The sequence below is a fragment of the Urocitellus parryii genome, chromosome 4 (assembly GCF_045843805.1).
Source record: "Urocitellus parryii isolate mUroPar1 chromosome 4, mUroPar1.hap1, whole genome shotgun sequence".
Taxonomy (NCBI): domain Eukaryota; kingdom Metazoa; phylum Chordata; class Mammalia; order Rodentia; family Sciuridae; genus Urocitellus; species Urocitellus parryii.
The window spans coordinates 7,149,155-7,167,280 of NC_135534.1; the positions used below are offsets into that span (position 1 = coordinate 7,149,155).

Genomic DNA, 18,126 nt, shown 5'->3' on the forward strand with positions numbered 1-18,126 from the left:
CACAGGTAAGGACTTGGACTTTCCTCCACAAGGTCAATTAGGAAGGCCTGGCATGGCCTACTTCCTTAGCCCACAGTTACTTCCCCAGCCCAGCCAGGGCGCTAAGCTGGCTATTTTTACTCCCCAAGGGCAAAGTAGTAAGGTCAAACCAAACCTAGGGGTGCTTCCCCCAGAGCCTCCCTACCAAGGGGGGTGGGGTACAGGTGGTAAAACAACCACAATTTCAGTACAGGTTTAGCTTTACCATCTTTGCAATGTAACATTTGATCCAAGTACCTGCCCCTGATCTCTGGGGCAGCCCAGTGGTTGTGGTTATTGTAGTCCATTTGCAGAAGGGGCTAAAAGGAGACAAGGGAGGATGAGGAGTTTTCACAGCCATCTCTTTCATTGGGAAACAGCTTTATTTACAAAACAGGTCTAAAATAAGTACATGAAATGACTGCAGGGGAACTGGTTCTTAGGGACCCATGTATGAAGCTCAGGCATCCAAAGAGCCTAAAAGAAGTCTGGCTGTGTGAAGAAGACCTAAAATTTGAACTCCTTGTACTTCTTGCTACCCCCACGGCTGTCCTGGGGCTGAGCTTTTCGTTTCTTTTGCTATAGGAAAGGGAAAAAAAAAATAGTTATAACAGGTTAAACCACCCCATAGCCCAATCAAGAGGGGCCAGCCTGATGGACATGGAAGTTGTGTGAAAAACACCTCCCTCTCAGACCTGATGATCCTCCCTCTCAGATCGTTTCCTTTCCTGTGCCTCAGTGTCATGATCCTTAGAGAAGACAACCAACTGGAGAATTTTAAGGAAGCCAGGCAGCAGGCACTGAGTGTGCCTTCACTCTCACCACTAGAGGGCACAACTTCACAGGAAAAGGCAGACCCTGCTCCCTAGCTCTCCCCTCCCTGCTTCAGTCCACTAGGAATTCTCACCTTCTGTTTGGCAGCATGCTCCGCTACCATGTCACTGAAATCTTCCTTTTCCACTTGTGCCTGCTGCTCCCGCACATGCTCCTCATACTTCTGGGTCATAGCCATGGGGTCTAACTCCAACTCCTCAGGTGCCAGGGCCACTTCTACACCTTGTAGCTCAGGGGCAGGGCCCTTCCGACTCATAACCTAGAAGAAAGATGAGGGCATTATTACCTCCAAAGAGTCTCAGAGGCCCTAACTCCCCCTTCCCCAGCTCCAAAAGCAGTGTCCTCCAATGCTCACCGTGGACATGTCGTAAATGTGAGTCGATCCCATCATGGCTCCCCCCACGGTGGCTGTTCTCTTCTCAGGCAACACAGTGAATAGCTGAGGTGTCTCACTTCTGCAAAGGACAATGAAGTCAAGCCCAAAAAGAGACCAAGGGTCTGCAGAAGGGGAAGCAAAGGAAACATAGGTGGTACCTCCACCCAGATTCTGAGATACTGGGTATATAGCCTCTACCATTCATGGAAGCCTATAAGAAAGGATTTGGTTGGGGGATGACTTGGATCACAGCACTGATTTCAGGGGATACAGTTAGAGAGGTATAGAGACTGAGCTAAGGGGTCCCCTGAATCAAGTTAGGGGATCAGAAAACAGGCAAAGGAGGCTAAAATCAAAGAGTCCAAAAGCTTCCTGGAGAGAGTGGTGCCTGGTTTTCTAATGTACACAACTCACATTTGCAACACTTCCCAAGGGCACAAGGGCCACCCACCACCAGTCTCAAAACCTAACTCAAAAATTATACTCAGAACACAATAACAAATCTACCACTGTCACCCCAGACCATTTTGTCTCCCACTCTTTTGGAACATGATTTTCTTTTCACACAGCAACCAGAGTAAATACCTTAAAACAGAATTCAGATTCTTCCCCTTCTTTGCTGAAAACCCTGAGGCTTCTTAGCCACACACAGTGAAACACACCTATAATTCCAGTGACTTGGGAGGCTGAAACAAGAGGATCCTAAATTCAAGGCCAGCCTCAGCTTAGGAGACCCTATTTCAGATCTGAGGATGTAGCTCAATGATAAAGTGCCTCTCATTTCAACCCCCAGTACAAAAACAAAACAAAAACCTAAGGCTTCCAAACTTCTTAACCAAGACCTAAAGGTCCCCAGCCCAATTGCTTCTTACTGCAATTCCGTCCATAATACCCTTCTTTGTTTTTCTTCCATGAATATACAAAGCTTGAGACTTCTGCTTCCTGACAAGAGAAGCAGGAATTGGATTTATCCTCCTATCTGAAATAACCAAAATAGGCAAAATACATGAAATGGTGGTTTTTCAAGATATTAGAAACAAAGCAAAAGAAACAAATAAGGTGAGCCCTTTCTACTGCCCCAGCATACTGCACCAAGAGAGCTGTAGTATAAAAGGGAGAACAAGGAAGGGAGTTGTGATAAAAACCAAAGGTCCAGAACGATCAAGGCAGCCAGGGTTTGCAGGAGACAAATGGAGACTGCAGAAGTCCTCTTCAGGTATTCGGAAGAGTGATGAGGAGCATATGTATGTGAGGACAGGGAAGGGCCAATCCAAAAATATCAGAGATAACAGTACCTGCTGCTCACTCAGGATAAGGAATCGTGATGATTCCTACCAGATAAAGGGAAAAACCTCTGGATTCACAGGGCTTTCAGCATACAAAAGAGTCTTGGGCATCCTGGTGGGGAGGACTACTCACAGCTCCAGTCCTACTAAGGTCCTCAAAACAAGACCTTGAAGGATTTCATCTGTTTTAACTATATGCCTGATCAAAGCTGTAGAGGATTACAGGAACATGAAAATATCTTGGGCCCTGCATGAAGACTAGCAACCAATCAGAAATTACAAAGCATATGAAGCAAGAAAATACAACCTCTAATGAGAATATCAATCAACTGAAATCAGTCCAGAACAGCTGATTAGCACGCAAATACATTAAAATATTATTCTAAGTGCATACTACATGTTCAAAAAGCTAAATATGAGGCTTAAAATATATAAAAAGACCCAAATCAAATTTCTGGAGATTAAAACTCCTTTAGACGGATTAATGTCAGAATAGAATATATAAATGCGGAAGAAAATAGCAAACATAAAGACCCAGCAGTAGAAACTTGCTTAAATGTAAGAAAAAAGAGAAATTCTTATAAAGTGAATTCTTTATAAATTCTTATAAATGCTACAAGAGACCATTAGATATACAATTGGAGTTGCTAAAAGACAGGTGAAAAAGGGGGCAACAGGAGAAATAACTGCCAATTATTTCCCAAAATTTATAAAAGCTATAAATCCACAGGTCTAAGATGCTCTACAAACCCCTAGCAAAAAGACTTGAAAAGGGGCTGGGGCTATAGCTCAGTGGCAGAGCACTTGCCTAGCATGAATGAAGAACTGGGTTCAATTCTTAGTACCACATAAAATAAATAAAATAAAGGCACTTTATTCATCTATAACTACAAAAATTTTTTTAAAAAAAGGCATAGGGAAAAAAAAGCACATCATACTCAGATTGATCAGAAGGAGAGATGAAGATAAATTTAAAAGGGCTGGGGTTGTGGCTCAGTGGTAGAGTGCTCGCCTAGCATGCATGAGGCAGTGGGTTTGATCTTCAGCACCACATAAACATAAAATAAAAGATATTTTGTCCACCTAAAACTAAAAAAATAAATATTTTTTAAAAAAGATAAGTTTTGGGGGCTGGGGATGTGGCTCAAGCGGTAGCACGCTCGCCTGGTATGCGTGCGACCAGGGTTCAATCCTCAGCACCACATACCAACAAAGATGTTGTGTCCGCCGAGAACTAAAAAATAAATATTAAAAATTCTCTTTCTCTCTCTTTCTCCTCTCTCACTCTCTCTTTAAAAAAAAAAAAAAAGATAAGTTTAAAAGCTGCCAGAGAAAAATGACACATCACAAAGAACAAACAGTAAGCATGACAGCAGATGTTTCATCAGAAACTACGTAAGAAAGATGATGCTAGAACATCTCAGAAGTACTGAAAGGGAAAAAACATCCTGTCAACCTAGATTCCTACATGCAACAGAAATCTTTCAAAATCAAAATCCACAAAAATGAACCTTTTAAGACTACAAAAGCAGAAGGAACGCTGACCAGTAGACCCACACCAGAAATGTTAAAGGAAACCCTTCACACAGAAGGAAAATGATACCAGACAGAATGCTGAATAGACAACAAGTAATCAAAAAACTCTGGAAATGATAATTACAAAGATTCATGTATAATTCTTATTAAAAGATAGTGGACTACTTAAACAAATATAGTAACTATTTAGCACAGTATTTATAACACATGTATAAGTGAAATGTACGACCACACAAGGTGGAAAGGCTAGAAATGGAGGTACACTGCTCTAAGGTTCTCAATACCATCAGAATTGGCATAATATCACTTTAAGGTAACCATGTAAAGCTGGATACTACAAACCCCAAGACAACTACTAAAATAACAAAACAAAGACTTACAGTTAATAAGACAACCAAGGAGGTAAAATGGAATCACAGAAAATAATTTTCAATTAATCTTAAAGACAAGAAGAAAACAGAAAGAGGAAACAAAGAAGAGGACAGACAAAAAAGTCACTTAATGTGTCAGCTAGGCAACCCAGAGACTAAAGGGAAGTGAAGGTCCTCCTTTTGTTGCCTGCCTGGTTCCCTCACCCATCCATTGCCTCCTCAATCTTCTTCTTCCTCAGCTCAATGAGTTCAGGGGTCTCCATTCCAGCTGGAACTGATGAGAACCCTCCAGGAGTGATGAGGCCACTGTGAAGAAAGAAGCTCATGAGTAGAGAAAACGCCCCCAAACCAGGCTACCGGGGGAAGGCAAACTCTATCATCCCACCTGTCTGCAGGTGTAATAAAGCCAGTCTCATCTGGTTTGTCTTCATCACTTTCCTCCTCTTCCTCTTCTTCTGAGGACTCTTCATCAGATGGCTCTAGTTCCCCCCAAGGGGTCCGATCAATCTCTTCTTCTTCAGTTTTGGTCTGAAAGACATCACTCATTCATTCAAAAAACATATACAAAGTAGCTATTATGTGCCAAGCTTTTGTAAACTGAAGCCACAGAAAAATAAACAGACAATAATTCCTACCTACATGGAGCTCACAGTCCAGTGGGGAGTTGTCTTAAAACTCAGGAAAAAACATGCACTTTTTCAGACTGAAACTTCAGAACACCCTATTCCCTGATAATGAAGGTATATAGGCCAATTCTCTCTAACCTTCATGGCTTTAAGTAAAACAAGCTCACCAGATCACAGCCCATACCTGAAATTCAGCAGCATTGGTTCCAAACACATCACCATAAAGCGGTTTCCCAGTCTCATCTACTGGGGGTTTGCCCCAGCCACCAGCATGGTACCCAAAGGAACAGCTCTGCAGGAGAGAGAGCATAAATCATTTCCACTCACCAGTTCCAGGGAAACATGCCAAAGCCCTAGAGAAAAGTCATGCAGCAAAGTATGGAACTCATATTTGGGAAATCTGAAAATTGTGATTGCAAAATAAAATCAAATTTTATAAAGCATTAGAAAGCAAAATTAATAAGCACCAAACTCTGAAGGCAACAGAATGGGGATAGGAGGCAGAGTATGCTAAAAATCTCCTCCTTCAGGGTGATGTCTGTGCTGCCAAAAATTGAAACAAAAGACTTTAAAAATCAGGACTCCAGGACTAGGGATGTAGCCCAACATGCATGAGGCCCTGGGTTGATCCCCAGCACAACACACACACATACAAACCATGATTCCAACTTCTTACTGACTTTTCCTAATTTTGGAAAGCTGGCTTGGTTAATATCTATTTCACTTATGGGACAGATAGTTTTATCTGAAGTTTAACAATGTCACTTTTTCATTTAAATAACTGTTGCTTGTTAATACTTTTTAATTGATGCTTTTTATTTGGAAATGATAAATTTTATGCCATTCTTGAGATAAAATTACTTCTGTTTTCCACATATATCAGTGAACCATCTGGAAACATGATCAACAAATATAATCAAATCTGGTTATTTTACACTGGTGCAATTGTGGTGTATCTGTTTTCATCTTTGTACCTGTCAATTTTGACTAAATATTTGGCGGGGGGAGAGCCACATCCCCAGCCCTATTGTGTATTTTATTTAGAGACAGGGTCTGAGTTGCTTAGCACCTCGCTTTTGCTGAGGTTGGCTTTGAACTTGCAATCCTCCTGCCTCAGCCTCCCTAACTGCTATGATTACAGGTGAGTGCCACTGCACCTAGCTTGACCAAATATTTTACAATAAACATGTCACATATTTTTAAAAAACAAAAACTGTTACTATTTTTCTCTCTCTCTCTCTTTTTTTTTTTTGTTAAACACAGTAGTTAAAGAAGGAAAACAAACAACCATCCCTCAGTTAAAATGCAGGCAGCACAATACTTACCTCAGGGATTGGTGAATTCAGCCCAGGGATTTTCAGGTTGGGGTACGACGGGGGTGGTCCATATCGCTGCATGGCAATCAGCCAAGGGGGAGGGACCTTGTGGGCATTCTGCAAGAAAAAGAGAATAGGCTACTACCTGCCTAACCTAAGCACTCTCCTTTCTGCCCCAATTCCCACCCTCTTCCCTGCCTCCCCGACCAGCTAACCAACACTCACTGGTCCTACAGGCATCCCCAAAGAAATTCTCAGCTCATCAGACAGATCTCCTGGCTTTTTCTCCTTCAGTCGTGTCTCAAACTCCTTCCCCTGAGGAAAAAGCATAACATGCTGTACTAGGGATGCCAGACACACAATGGGGCCTCAATGGCACAGGGACAAGAGACGGGAGACAAGAAGTCCTAATCCACATCAGATACAAAATCCCATGAGGGCCGCCTGGTTCCCACTTGGATTCTAGCTACCATAGGGGAAGGAATAGAGGCCAGGCTGTCACTAACCCATTGTAAGAACAGGGCCAACTTCAGGACCTGCTTTCTCATCTGTGAAATGAGGACATTTGACAGGCTGATCTCCAAGAACCTTCTGTCTCAGACATCCTATGAAGTCTGAGGCATGATATTTCAAGGACAAAAAAAATAAATAAAAAAGGGCTGCAGATATAGCTCAGTTGGTAGAGTGCTTGCCTTGCACGCACAAGGCACCTGGATTCAATCCCCAGCACTAATAAATAAATAAATAGAAATTTTTCTCCCGCTCCCAATATTAAGTTTCTAAAAAACATCTGCCACTTGGCCCCTCTGTTGTAAACCACCCACCACAAACTATTATTATCATTTCAAAGACATGATAGAGCCAGGTACAGTGTCGCACACCTCTAATCCCAAGGACTGGAGAGTTTAAAGCAGAAGTATTACAAGTTTGAGGCCAGCCTGGACATCCTAGTGAAACATTGTTTCAAAATAAAAAAGGTTGTGGGGGATATGGCTCAGTAGAAGAGCACTCCTGGGTTCAAACCCCTATACCAAATAAAAAGACATGATCTGCATCTTTCCTTCAAGAAGGATCTTATTTTAAAATCTCAAACTCCATCTCTGGGAAACCAACTGTGAAAGCCCTTCCAACCAACAGGTACAAAGTCACACCCAAGACTGAGGTATGTATGCATCCACAGCCTCTTCTCTAACCTCATAGTACAGGTCCCCATGAATGGTCAGCTTTGGCTTGGTCTGCCACTTGAAGAAGGCATCATGCAGTTTCTGATAGTCGATGTCAATCTTTCCCATCTTAGGCCGAACCTTCTCTCTCATTTTTGACTTCATAGTTTTCTGTTCTTCCTGTGGATAATGGCAGTATTCATGAGTTGACAGGTAATCACAACCTTCAACTCTGGCAGAGGATCTGGCTCCCAACTCCCAAAAGAAGTCAAGAGAAATCTCATTTATCTCATTCTAAAAGTCTCCAAAATCCTTCCTGCTCAAACCCCTCAAAATTACATAATTTGTGGCTGGGGATGTGGCCCAAGTGGTAGCGCGCTCACCTAGCATGCGTGAGGCACTGGGTTCGATTCTCAGCACCACATAAAAACAAAATAAAGACATTGTGTCTACCTAAAGCTAAAAAATAAATATTTTTTTAAAAATTACATAATTCAATGAGCTCAGTGTGGCTCAGTGGCAGAGCACGTGGTTAGCATGTTCAAGGCCCTGAGTTCAATCCCCAGCACCAAATAAATAAATAAATAAGATCACACAACCCATACTGAAAAAAATAAGATTTAGTGTACGAAATCAGCCTCCACTTTTTATGTCAATAACTATTTTTTAAACCATCGGATCAAAGAGACAGATCTCAGTAGCTGCCTCTGCAGAAGACCAGGAGAACAGAGGTTAACTGGAAGGCAGTTTCACTACGTATTTTGGCACATCCTCCAGTCTTGCACCAGAGGTAATTAGTACTTGTTCCAAGTATTAAATAAAATCTTTAAACCTAAGAAGCTACAAAACCACTGTGAGTCTCTAGCCACTAAGTGCATCAGGGAAAGGAGTCACCATGTGAGCTGGCAAAGCGAAAGCAGAAGGGGAGAGGAGGAGGAAAAGAGCCGCTCAAAACGGAGGCCTAGCCTGGGGCAGAAGAGCAGTTCCAAACAGACTTGCAGTCTGCTCCCCAAAGTCCCACCCCTCCTGCTTCCTGCCAGGTGTATACAGTGCACCTATATAGTGTCAACTTCTAAACTAGAGAAAGGATTAGACTAGTAACAAGTAGGCGTGTTTCGAAAACCTGACTCCAGTTCTGAAGCTGACTGCTATAAAGGACGTGGGTGCCTAAGCCAGGTTTGCACCCCACCAGGGCCCTCACCTTCTCCTGGAGGGCCTCCCGCATCTCTTGGATGCCTGTGCGTTTGATGAAATCCGGCAGCTCAAAGGGGGGCTTCTCAATGCCCCGTTTGCCCTGCAAGTACTTGCGCTTAAAACACCAGTGACGTGGCACAGGCACTGAGTTTCGAGTGGCCTTGAGATGAACCAAGAGCTTGGGGTCCTGGGCTGTCACATCATGCATCTCCACAACATCAGGCCGAGCCACCAGCTGGAAAACACAGCAACATGTCTCTAGAAAGTCCTATCTGATGTGAGGGCCATGTGGCTGCGACACCAGTCAACCCTTTGATAGCAAGGGTTGATCCAGCTCATCTGGCTGGCTACATTGGTGTCCCCTTCCTCCTTCTGAAGTTCATGATGATCTTGCCTGAGAGAGGAGGACCATTCTTGGGTCAAGGTATACGAGTAGCTGCTACGTGGCTAGAACCTCCAAACAAGACCTCTAGAAAGCACCAGCCCTTAGGCTTCCTTTTTCTTCCAAAGGACCAGATCCAAGTCACCCAAACTTTCCCACAAGGTGAAAGGCGTGCCTCACATGGGTCTCCAGCCAGGATCCAGGGCCTGCTGGGTCATCTTAGGTCTCACCTGCTTGAGCTCAGCCACAGTGAAGCGATTCATTCGGCGCAACTTTTTCTTAGACAGCTTGGGGGCTTCTGGCTTCTTTTCCTATGACAGAACAATCCCTCTTTTGAGCAGGTGGGAATCCCCACTTTCATAAGCCATGAACAACCTGCAGAAGTTCACCAAGGTCCCAGAGAAGGCTAGATGCCCCCCCTAACTCCTGTTCCTGTTCCCCGCCAAGGAAGGATGGCCTGACCTGCTCATCATCGCTGCTATCATCATCGCTATCCTTATGCTCTTCCTCGAAGCCCTTCTTCTTGGGGGCTGTAGAGTTCTCCATTTTGTCAAGTTTCTCTGGCTCCTTCTCTTTCTCCTTCTTCACATCATCGGTGAGCTGAGGAGGCAGACATTGTGGAAACCCCACCTCTCAGAGCCAGCCCCCATCCCATTCCAGAACCCCGCACTGAAACACCACCTCCTCAGCCCTGTCTCCAGCCTGTCCGACTGCCTCCCAACCCCGAGTGTGCCGCTCTGTCTACCTTGAAGGCTTCAAAAATCCTCTTGAAGAAGATGAAGTTGGGCTCATAGATTTCGGGTTCTTCAGTAACATACTCAATCTCAACATCAGCAGCAGGGGAGTCAGAGCCTCGGGACCGGGCAGAGTCTTTTTCCCGATCCCCAGAGCTCTCCGAGGATGCTGCCCGCACACGCTGGGGCTTTTTCTTTTTCTTTCGGTTTCGACGTTTCCGATTTTTCTATCAAGACAAGAAAAACCAACTCAGTCAGAGAATCCAAGCACCTTGCCCATCCCTACTCTAACAATAATTCAATGCTCAGTCTTTCCCCAACGAGGCAATCTCATAAAGCAGCTATAAAGAGGCCCTGGGGACAGAATCCCAAGTTCTGCCTCTCTCTCAAGCTGTGTACCTTTGGTAAATTACTGTACTTCTCAGAACCTCAGCCTTTTCAGTGTAAAATGTAGGCATGCACAGATCTGAGAACTTAAAGGGATTTATGGGAATGAAATGAAAAATATCTGCAAGATGTTTAGAACAAGAATTGAGCCAGGCATGGTAGTACATGCCTATAATCCCAGTGGCTCAGACAGGAGGCTGAGACAGGAGGGCTGCAAGTTCAAAGTCAGCCTTAGCAACTTAGTTAAGACCCTATCTCAAAATTTAAAAAAAAAAAAAAAAAAAAAAATTAATGGAATGGGATGTGGCTTAGTGGCTTAGTGGCTAAGCATCCTGGGTTCAATTTCTGGTTAAAAAAAAAAAGAACAAAAATTGACACAAAACATCAGAAGATACTATTTACTGAACACTTACAATTAGTTTACTTTGGTACCTGAGCCCCATCTCCTGACAATACTTCCAGACCAGCTCCATCATATACCTCTTTTTTGGATATGGACACCGTGTCCTCCTCAGTCTCTGATGCTGACTGGCCCAGGGATGAGTGAGTGTCTGTTTCCATTTCCTCTTCCTCTGTCAAGGAGAAAGGAGAAAATCAAGAAGGCTTGATTTTCTCCAGTGCCCCTGCCCTGCCCAGAGTACCTTCACTCTGCCAAGAGCCAGTAACCTTCTAAAGCCTCCTCAGGGAGGGGACAAAGAGGATGCAGTCATAGCCTGCAGCTTCAGGACCCATCAATACACTCACCTTGCTGAGAGTTCATCTCTTCCTGGCGGCTCTCCTTCAGCTGCAGAATCTTTTCCAAAGCCTGAGGGATCTTGGGTCCCACTGAGGGATCATCCATCTGCCAGACAACCAGTCAAAGGGGCTGAATCTCAGTGCTCTTCCTCCTCTGACTTTCACCTCTTATACTACAAAGGCTACCAGCTGGGTGACATAATCAACAGACAGTGGGCAGAACCTCAAAACTCTGACCAGAAATGCCTTCCAGTTCCCTCTGCCCTACCCTAAACATACTCTAACCAATGTGGCTTTCCCCTTCCACTAAGACCTTAAATCCACCCCTGCAATCTTCTCACAAAATCCTCTAAAATCCTAAAATAGTCTCCTTCCAAACCTCCATTCTACTGTCCTTAGGAAGGAATCATTAGTCTCACCTCTCTATTCTCATCTCCAGGGGGAGGTGGGGGACCACGAGGCCGGGGAACAGGAGCCCCCATGGGCAAAACAGTAGGGGTGGGACCCACTGGGCCAACTGGAGCAGCCACTGAAAGAAAGAAGAAAAGAAGTCCGATGTCAGAAGAGACAAAACACCTCTTTAAAAAATTATCTCCAGAGCTGGGGATGTGGCTCAGCAACAAGAGCACATACCTGGCATGTATGTGGCCCTGGGTTTGAGCCGCAGCACACACATTAAAAAAAAAAAAAAAAAAAAAAAAAAAAATCTACTTCTTTCACTGAAAGGGTGATTTCTTCAAGGCAGAGAATGACAAGGCAGAGAGTGACAAGTGACAAGGGTGTTTTTGGAGTGTTAGGAATGTTTTAGTTCTTGGTCTAGGTATTGGTTGTTATGGGTGTATCAATTTTTTAAAATTCATTAAACTGTACATTTACTATATAAATATTTTTTAAATGTTATACATCCAGTTGCCTCTTGGTATTCATAGGGAATTTGTTTCTGAAACCTTCACAAATACAAGGATGCTCAAGCCCTCCTAAAAAGTGGCATAGTATCTGTATGGCCTGTGCACATTTTTCCCACAAGCATCCTTCCATACACTTTAAATCACCTCTAGATTACTTGTAACACCTAATACAATGCAAATGCTATATAAATCACTGTTTTACAGTATGTCTTGGGAATAAACATAAGGAAAAAAAACACCTAAATATGTTCAGAAATAAAGTTTTTGTTTTTTGTTTTTGTGGTACTGGGGATTGAACCCAGGGCCCTCTGCCACTGAACTACATTCCCATCTCTTATTTTTTATTATGAGATAAGGTCTCGTTAAGTTGCCTCAAATCTGCAATTCTTTTGCCTTAGCCACCCAAGTAGCTAGGATTACAGGTATGCACCACCACAGCAAATTATTTTAAAATATTTTCAATCCCTAGTTAGTTGAATGCTTTGATGTAGAAGCAGCAGATATGGAGGGCCCACAGCACTTTAAAAAAAAAAAAAAAAAACACTTGTGCATGCCTGTAATCCCAGCAGCTCAGGAGGCTGTGATAAGAGGACCACAAGTTCAAAGCCAGCCTCAGTAACTGCAAGGTGCTAAGCAACTAAGTGAGACCCTGTCTTTATATAAAATATAAAATAGTCCAGGCGCAATGGCCCACACCTATAATCCCAGCGGCTCAGGAGGCTGAGGCAGGAGAATTTTGAGTTCAAAGCCAGCCTCAGCAATGACAAGGCACTAAGCAACTCAGTGAGACCCTATCTCTAAATAAAATTCAAAACAGGGCTGAGGAATGTGACTCAGAGGTCGAGTACCTTGAGCTCAACCCCCAGAACACCCTCAAAAAAAAAGTCTTTTTTAGGGTCTGGAACTATAGTTCAGTAGTAACAGGGCATGCTTAATTAAATACACAAGAACTTAGATTAAATCACCAGCACCAGGAAAAAAAAAAAAAAAGTTTTTTTGAACCTTTTAAATTACCTTCCTTGCTCTTCCTAGTCATTCCAGGTTCTTACCTCGAGGACCCAGAGGAGTGCGAACACCAATCTGACCCATGTCTTGTGGGGCCCGAGGGACTGGGGTGCCCATTTTAGCAATCTCCTGCTGTCGTTCTTGCTCCAGTAACACGGCTGCCTACAGGAGGAAAGCAGGAGTGGAGACCCATTTGAAAATGCCAAATGTAATGTTTTAGCCAGGTAATAGGCCTGAGAAGAACAAGAAGGAAACACCAGGTTCTGACATCCCCTCTATCCTTGCACTTCAAGACTAATGATCAAAACAGAAGCGCCCTCATATCAAAACAAACAATCCCTGAGAATAACACCAACGAAATCCCCCGGAAATTTCTGGTTCCTAGAAGAGAATTTAGTGTTTAGCTAAATGCAGCCTTATATTTCTCAGTGAGAGTTTTCTTCTCCAAAAATTCTTTAGAAAGAACTATGAATTCTTTTTCTTCCTTTCTTCTTTAAGTACTAGGGACTGAACTCATGTGTGCTTTAGCACCAAGCTATATTCCCCAGCCCTTTTCTCTTTTTCAGACAAGGTCTAAGTTAACTGAAGTTGGCCTTGAACTTCCCAAGGCTGGCCTCAAACTTGAAATCTTCTTGGCTTAGCTTCCTGAGTTGCTAGATCACAGACATGTATCACCATATCCAGCTGAATTCTTTCCTTAGAAAATTCTTACCCCTTAATGTTTGCCAAAGTCTGGGCAAAGCCAGTACTTCGTGTGTATTTCCATACCTGCAGCTTTAAATCCTTATTTTCCAATACTACTGAGTATCCTAATGGGTAACAACTGACATAAGAACAAGGAGGAAACACCCAGGTTCTGACATCCCCTCTCTCCTTGCACTTCAAGCAGAATATTTTTTACATCATTCCCAAATGTATATGCATCACATTTAGTCTAAATCCCATACAAAGGACTAAATTAACTCAGAATCCTCTCCAAGGTACCTAAAATTATATCATATAAGACTGGTAGGAGTCAATAAACCTTTTGTGTAATAGGCCACTGAATTTTTAAATATTTTAGGCTTTTGGGCTATTATATGAACTATGTTTTCTCTTCTTGGTTTGAGGTTCTTTTCTTACAACTCTTTAAAAATATAAAAATAATTTTTAGCTCAAAGGTCACTCAAAAGCAGGTTCCAGGTTGGTTTGTCAACACCTGGACTATAGGAAAAATGGAATTCTTCGGGAGATACTGGAACATAGTTGGGGATGAGGTAGCCTCCACAGAAAATTTGAGTGATGCACCTCATTTTGGACACTAAACACTAAATGACAGCCTATAGACTGGACCATGAGGTCAAAGATTGGGGGGAGGGGTATTACCCGCTTCTGCTGCTCCAAGAGCTCATGTTCCTTCAATGAATGATCTCCCTGCTTAAAAAAGAAAACAAGCTCATACCAGCACCAAAACCCCCCAGGCCAATCTGCCACAACTTTTTGTTTCCTATGGTCCTCTTCCAGTCCTGGACCTATGTTCTAATCTTTGTCCCAGATCGTCCCAAAAGACTTGGCCCCAGGATCCACCTTTCTGAGGCTCCACTCCCCCTTCAGGGACCTAATGAAGCCAACACACAGGCTTCCACCTGCCCTACCTGCTTGGCACGCTCCTCTTGCTGCATCAGCAATGCTGCCTGCTGCTGTGCCAGCTTCAGCCTTTCTTCTTCTGATAGTGCCACAGGCTCTCCCACACGGAGAGGAGGCGGGGGCCCCAAATTTGGTGGATGAGCCATAGGAAAGCCAAGACCAAGGCCTGGTGGAGGTGGTGGGGGTGGTGGAGGGGGCTGCAGAGGAGGAAGTCCCATGGGCGGTGGTGGCATGGGAATCCCAGAGAGCTGTGGAGAAAATAAGACCATAAACTAGGAAGCATTTAACTATTCATGCTGCAAACATTTGTTGGGATCTACTGTAAGGTCAGGCAATAGTGATCAAAAGGAGGCAGATTAAAAACAGATGAACAAGGCTTTATTGAGAATCACTCCTGGAGGGGTGATCCTCCAGTCCAACAGAGCAGGTCTAGGAGAATCGCATCCAGGCTCAGCCCCATTGAAATTTTATTGGGCTTAGGGCAGGGAGAGGGCTTGGGACAGGAAAGGGAGGTTTTTAGACTCCCTTGTCCTCCTGGGGATCTTGCTGAGAATCATGTCCTTGCAGAATTGGTCAGGAGACCCTGCTGATTGACAGGTGGTTATAAGGCACCATCACTGCTTGTCTGTCACCTGATTGGTTCTTTCGCCTGCACGGGTTGTCTAGTGCTTTGTTCCCTTAGCACCTCAAACCAACCTAACATCTACCATAAGCCAGGTGCTGGGATTCAAATTCTAGTAACATATTATTCCATAAAAGAATGCTCCATAGCAATATCATGAGAAGAGAACCAAAGAAAACTATCAATTCTTTTCTCAAAAAAATATCATGAATTCAGATTCTGCATTTAATTTCAGAAGGTTCAAGGATGCCTCTAAAAACCAACTAGGAACTTCTTACTCCACACACAGAGATCAATGGATCCCAGGTGAGAACCACTGCTTTGGAGGAGAAGCAAATCCTGGATGCGAAGAGATATGGACTTAAATAAATAGAAACCAGTGCATAGTGGCATCACAAACCCCAATGGTTTACTAAAGCAAAGAGTATATAATCAAATCAAGAAATCATCCCTCAAAGTTTCATTGAATAACATGGAAGTTATCCCTGGGGGAGCTAAAAAGGTGACTGCTTCTGTATGGGGGAGAATCAAATCAGGCTTATAAGCATTCAAGTTGAATTTTTTTTTTTTAAGAGAGAGTGAGGAGAGAGAGAGAGAGAATTTTTAATATTTATTTTTTAGTTCTCGGCGGACACAACATCTTTGTTGGTATGTGGTGCTGAGGATCGAACCCGGGTCGCAGCATGCCAGGCGAGCGCGCTACCGCTTGAGCCACATCCCCAGCCCCTTGAATTTTTTTTAATATATATATATTTTTTTAAGTTGTAGGTGGACACAACACCTTTATTTTATTTATTTTTATGTGGTACTGAGGATTGAACCCAGTGCCTTACATGGGCTAAGCAAGCAGTCTACCACTGAGCCACAACCCTAGCCCCTCAAGTTGAATTCTGTTTTTGTTTTGGATACCGGGGATTGAATTCAGGGGCACTTGACCACTGAGCCACATTCCCAGCCCTATTTTGTATTTTACTTAGAGACAGGGTCTCACTGAGTTGCTAAGCACCTCACTGTTGCTCAGGCTGGCTTTGAACTCATTCTTCTGTTTCAGCCTCCCCAGCCGCTGGGACTACAGCGCCCAGCTCTAGTTGAATTCTGAATGACGAATTTGAAGGAGCAGGTACTAGGGAAGGAGGCAAATATCAGCACCAAAAAGGGAAACAGAGCTCCCAATTTTGTCATCTCAGGACCTCCTTACCCAATCTGCTAGTTGCATCCCCACTATAATGCATGAGAGAAGGAGCTACTCTGAGCAAAAAGGATCCCATTCAAGTGAAACAATATCCTTACCTGTGCTGACATGGGAGGGGGAGCAGCTTTGTCCCCATCCTCCCCTCGCAAAACCGGTCGATTCAGCACAATGCCAGTCTGCAAAACAGAAAGGAAGGCTCTAACTCAACTCAAGAGGAGCTGTTACACTAGATAACATTCTCTCCCTGTCAGTCAACCAAATTTACCCAACGCGTGTCCGCCAGATTTGGGGCAGGGAATTGGTAAGAACCAATGCAAATAGAAGCGATTACAACAAAGCAGACAAAGGCAAGCTCTGCCAAAGGTCAAGCCCCTGCTCGCTGTGCCCAGGTACATAACGAATGAAGACCCAGAGCGGAGGGGTCTTGAAGGCCTCAACCTACCCTGAAGTCCCGCCTCTAACACTTACCTGCCGGGTGTAAGTCTGTAGCCGCTCCACCAGCTCCTCGCGACTCCCTGCAGGACAAAGCACAGGATCAGTGGGGTAGGCCTGGCTCCCGCAGGCCCCCAGCGGCCCGCCTCAGCCCCACGTCCCGGGTTTCCCGGGTAACGGGCTAACCCGCTTCCCCGCAGGCCCACAAAGCCCCCTTCAGACCTCCCCACGCTTCTTACCCTGGATCGGAGCTCCGATCTCTGCCAACTTGGCCTGAAGCTCCTGGGCAGCCCAGGCACCATAGTGCCCTGGAGGTGGTGGCGGCGGCAGCTGTAATTCCCCTTTGGGGGGTTCGGGGTGCTCGGCCGCCATCTTAGCCACAGGAAGCCGCGCGACCAACCCGGAAGTTCGGGCCAGCCTCGGGTCCTACTTGCCGGGACTTCCGGCAGCGACGTACGCCACGTCCCCTCTGTGGTTGGAAGACAGCTAGGGTTGAGGCCCACCCCTGCCGTCCGCCGGGAGACGTGTTTCGCCACGCCCGGGCCCTGGGCGGCCCCATCCCGAAATTTTGTGGGAGTTGTGGTCCGCGGGTCGCTGCCTCCGGGTCCAGCGCCTGCAGAGCCAACCTAAGGTCCGGAACTCCCGCGTGGGGCGGCGGGGAGTGCTGGTCCTGGCCCAGGGCGTGCTTTCGGCAGTTTTGCCTGCCCCAGCGTGAGAGGCCTGGGCTTTTACTTCCCCAGGGCGTCCCGAGACACTTTCCCCTGCGGGCGCCAGCGGCAGATTAGAGCCGATGCCTGTGATAAAACAGTGTCTAACTGTCTGCCCGCCCACCCCTGGCGCAGGCACGGATGAATGGGCTGAAAGGGGATCGGAGCCGGGAGAGAAGCGGGCCTGCGGGGGCTGAGCTCCCACGAAAAGCGACACTAAAACCCCTTTTTCTTTCCACCTTTCGAGCAGCCTCGAACGTCTTCTCTGCCAAGCCTTCTTCCCGCTGTACATTCCTTTTTTGGAGCTCCCATAATACATTTCAGTTTTCCACCATTCGTTATGGAGATTTTTCGTTTGGTTGGTTTAGTTTGGCACTGGAGACTGAACCGAGGGTGCTTTGGGTACTAGGAATTGAACCGAGGGACGGCACTTTTACCACCTACATCTCCAGCTCTTTCTTTGAGATAAGGTCTCGCTAAATTGCTGAGGCAGGCCTCGAACTTTCAGTCCTCCTGTCTCAGATTACAAGTGTGTGCCACCACTCCTGGCCCACCATTTGTTTTTAAATCTTTCTTGTGCTCTTTTCCCCTACCTCACCCAAAAAAAAACATAATCGGGGACTTGATCTTTTTCTGTCTTGCAATATCTGGTATACGAAAGGCACTTAATAAATTA

The 18,126-nt window shown here is 44.9% G+C and overlaps 1 protein-coding gene across 2 annotated transcripts; it reads right to left on the bottom strand.

The window, feature by feature from the left end:
- Positions 1-382: 382 nt before the first annotated feature.
- On the bottom strand, positions 383-17,134 carry Sf3b2 (splicing factor 3b subunit 2). 2 transcript variants are annotated; one of them, XM_026396557.2, is made up of 22 exons: positions 16,983-17,134; positions 16,780-16,826; positions 16,410-16,487; positions 14,506-14,745; positions 14,237-14,287; positions 12,916-13,033; positions 11,378-11,487; positions 10,968-11,064; positions 10,704-10,795; positions 9,848-10,063; positions 9,565-9,702; positions 9,333-9,413; positions 8,728-8,955; positions 7,557-7,706; positions 6,589-6,678; positions 6,373-6,480; positions 5,232-5,339; positions 4,807-4,949; positions 4,626-4,727; positions 1,208-1,307; positions 926-1,111; positions 383-597 (listed from the first exon to the last, which is right to left on the bottom strand). In XM_026396557.2, exons 1-22 carry the CDS (start codon positions 17,113-17,115, stop codon positions 526-528), a joined length of 2,688 nt encoding a protein of 895 aa, XP_026252342.2. In that variant the 5' UTR covers positions 17,116-17,134; the 3' UTR covers positions 383-525. The 2 variants fall into 2 exon arrangements, with proteins under 2 accessions (XP_026252342.2, XP_026252343.2); XM_026396558.2 differs by lacking the exon at positions 14,237-14,287.
- Positions 17,135-18,126: the final 992 nt, after the last annotated feature.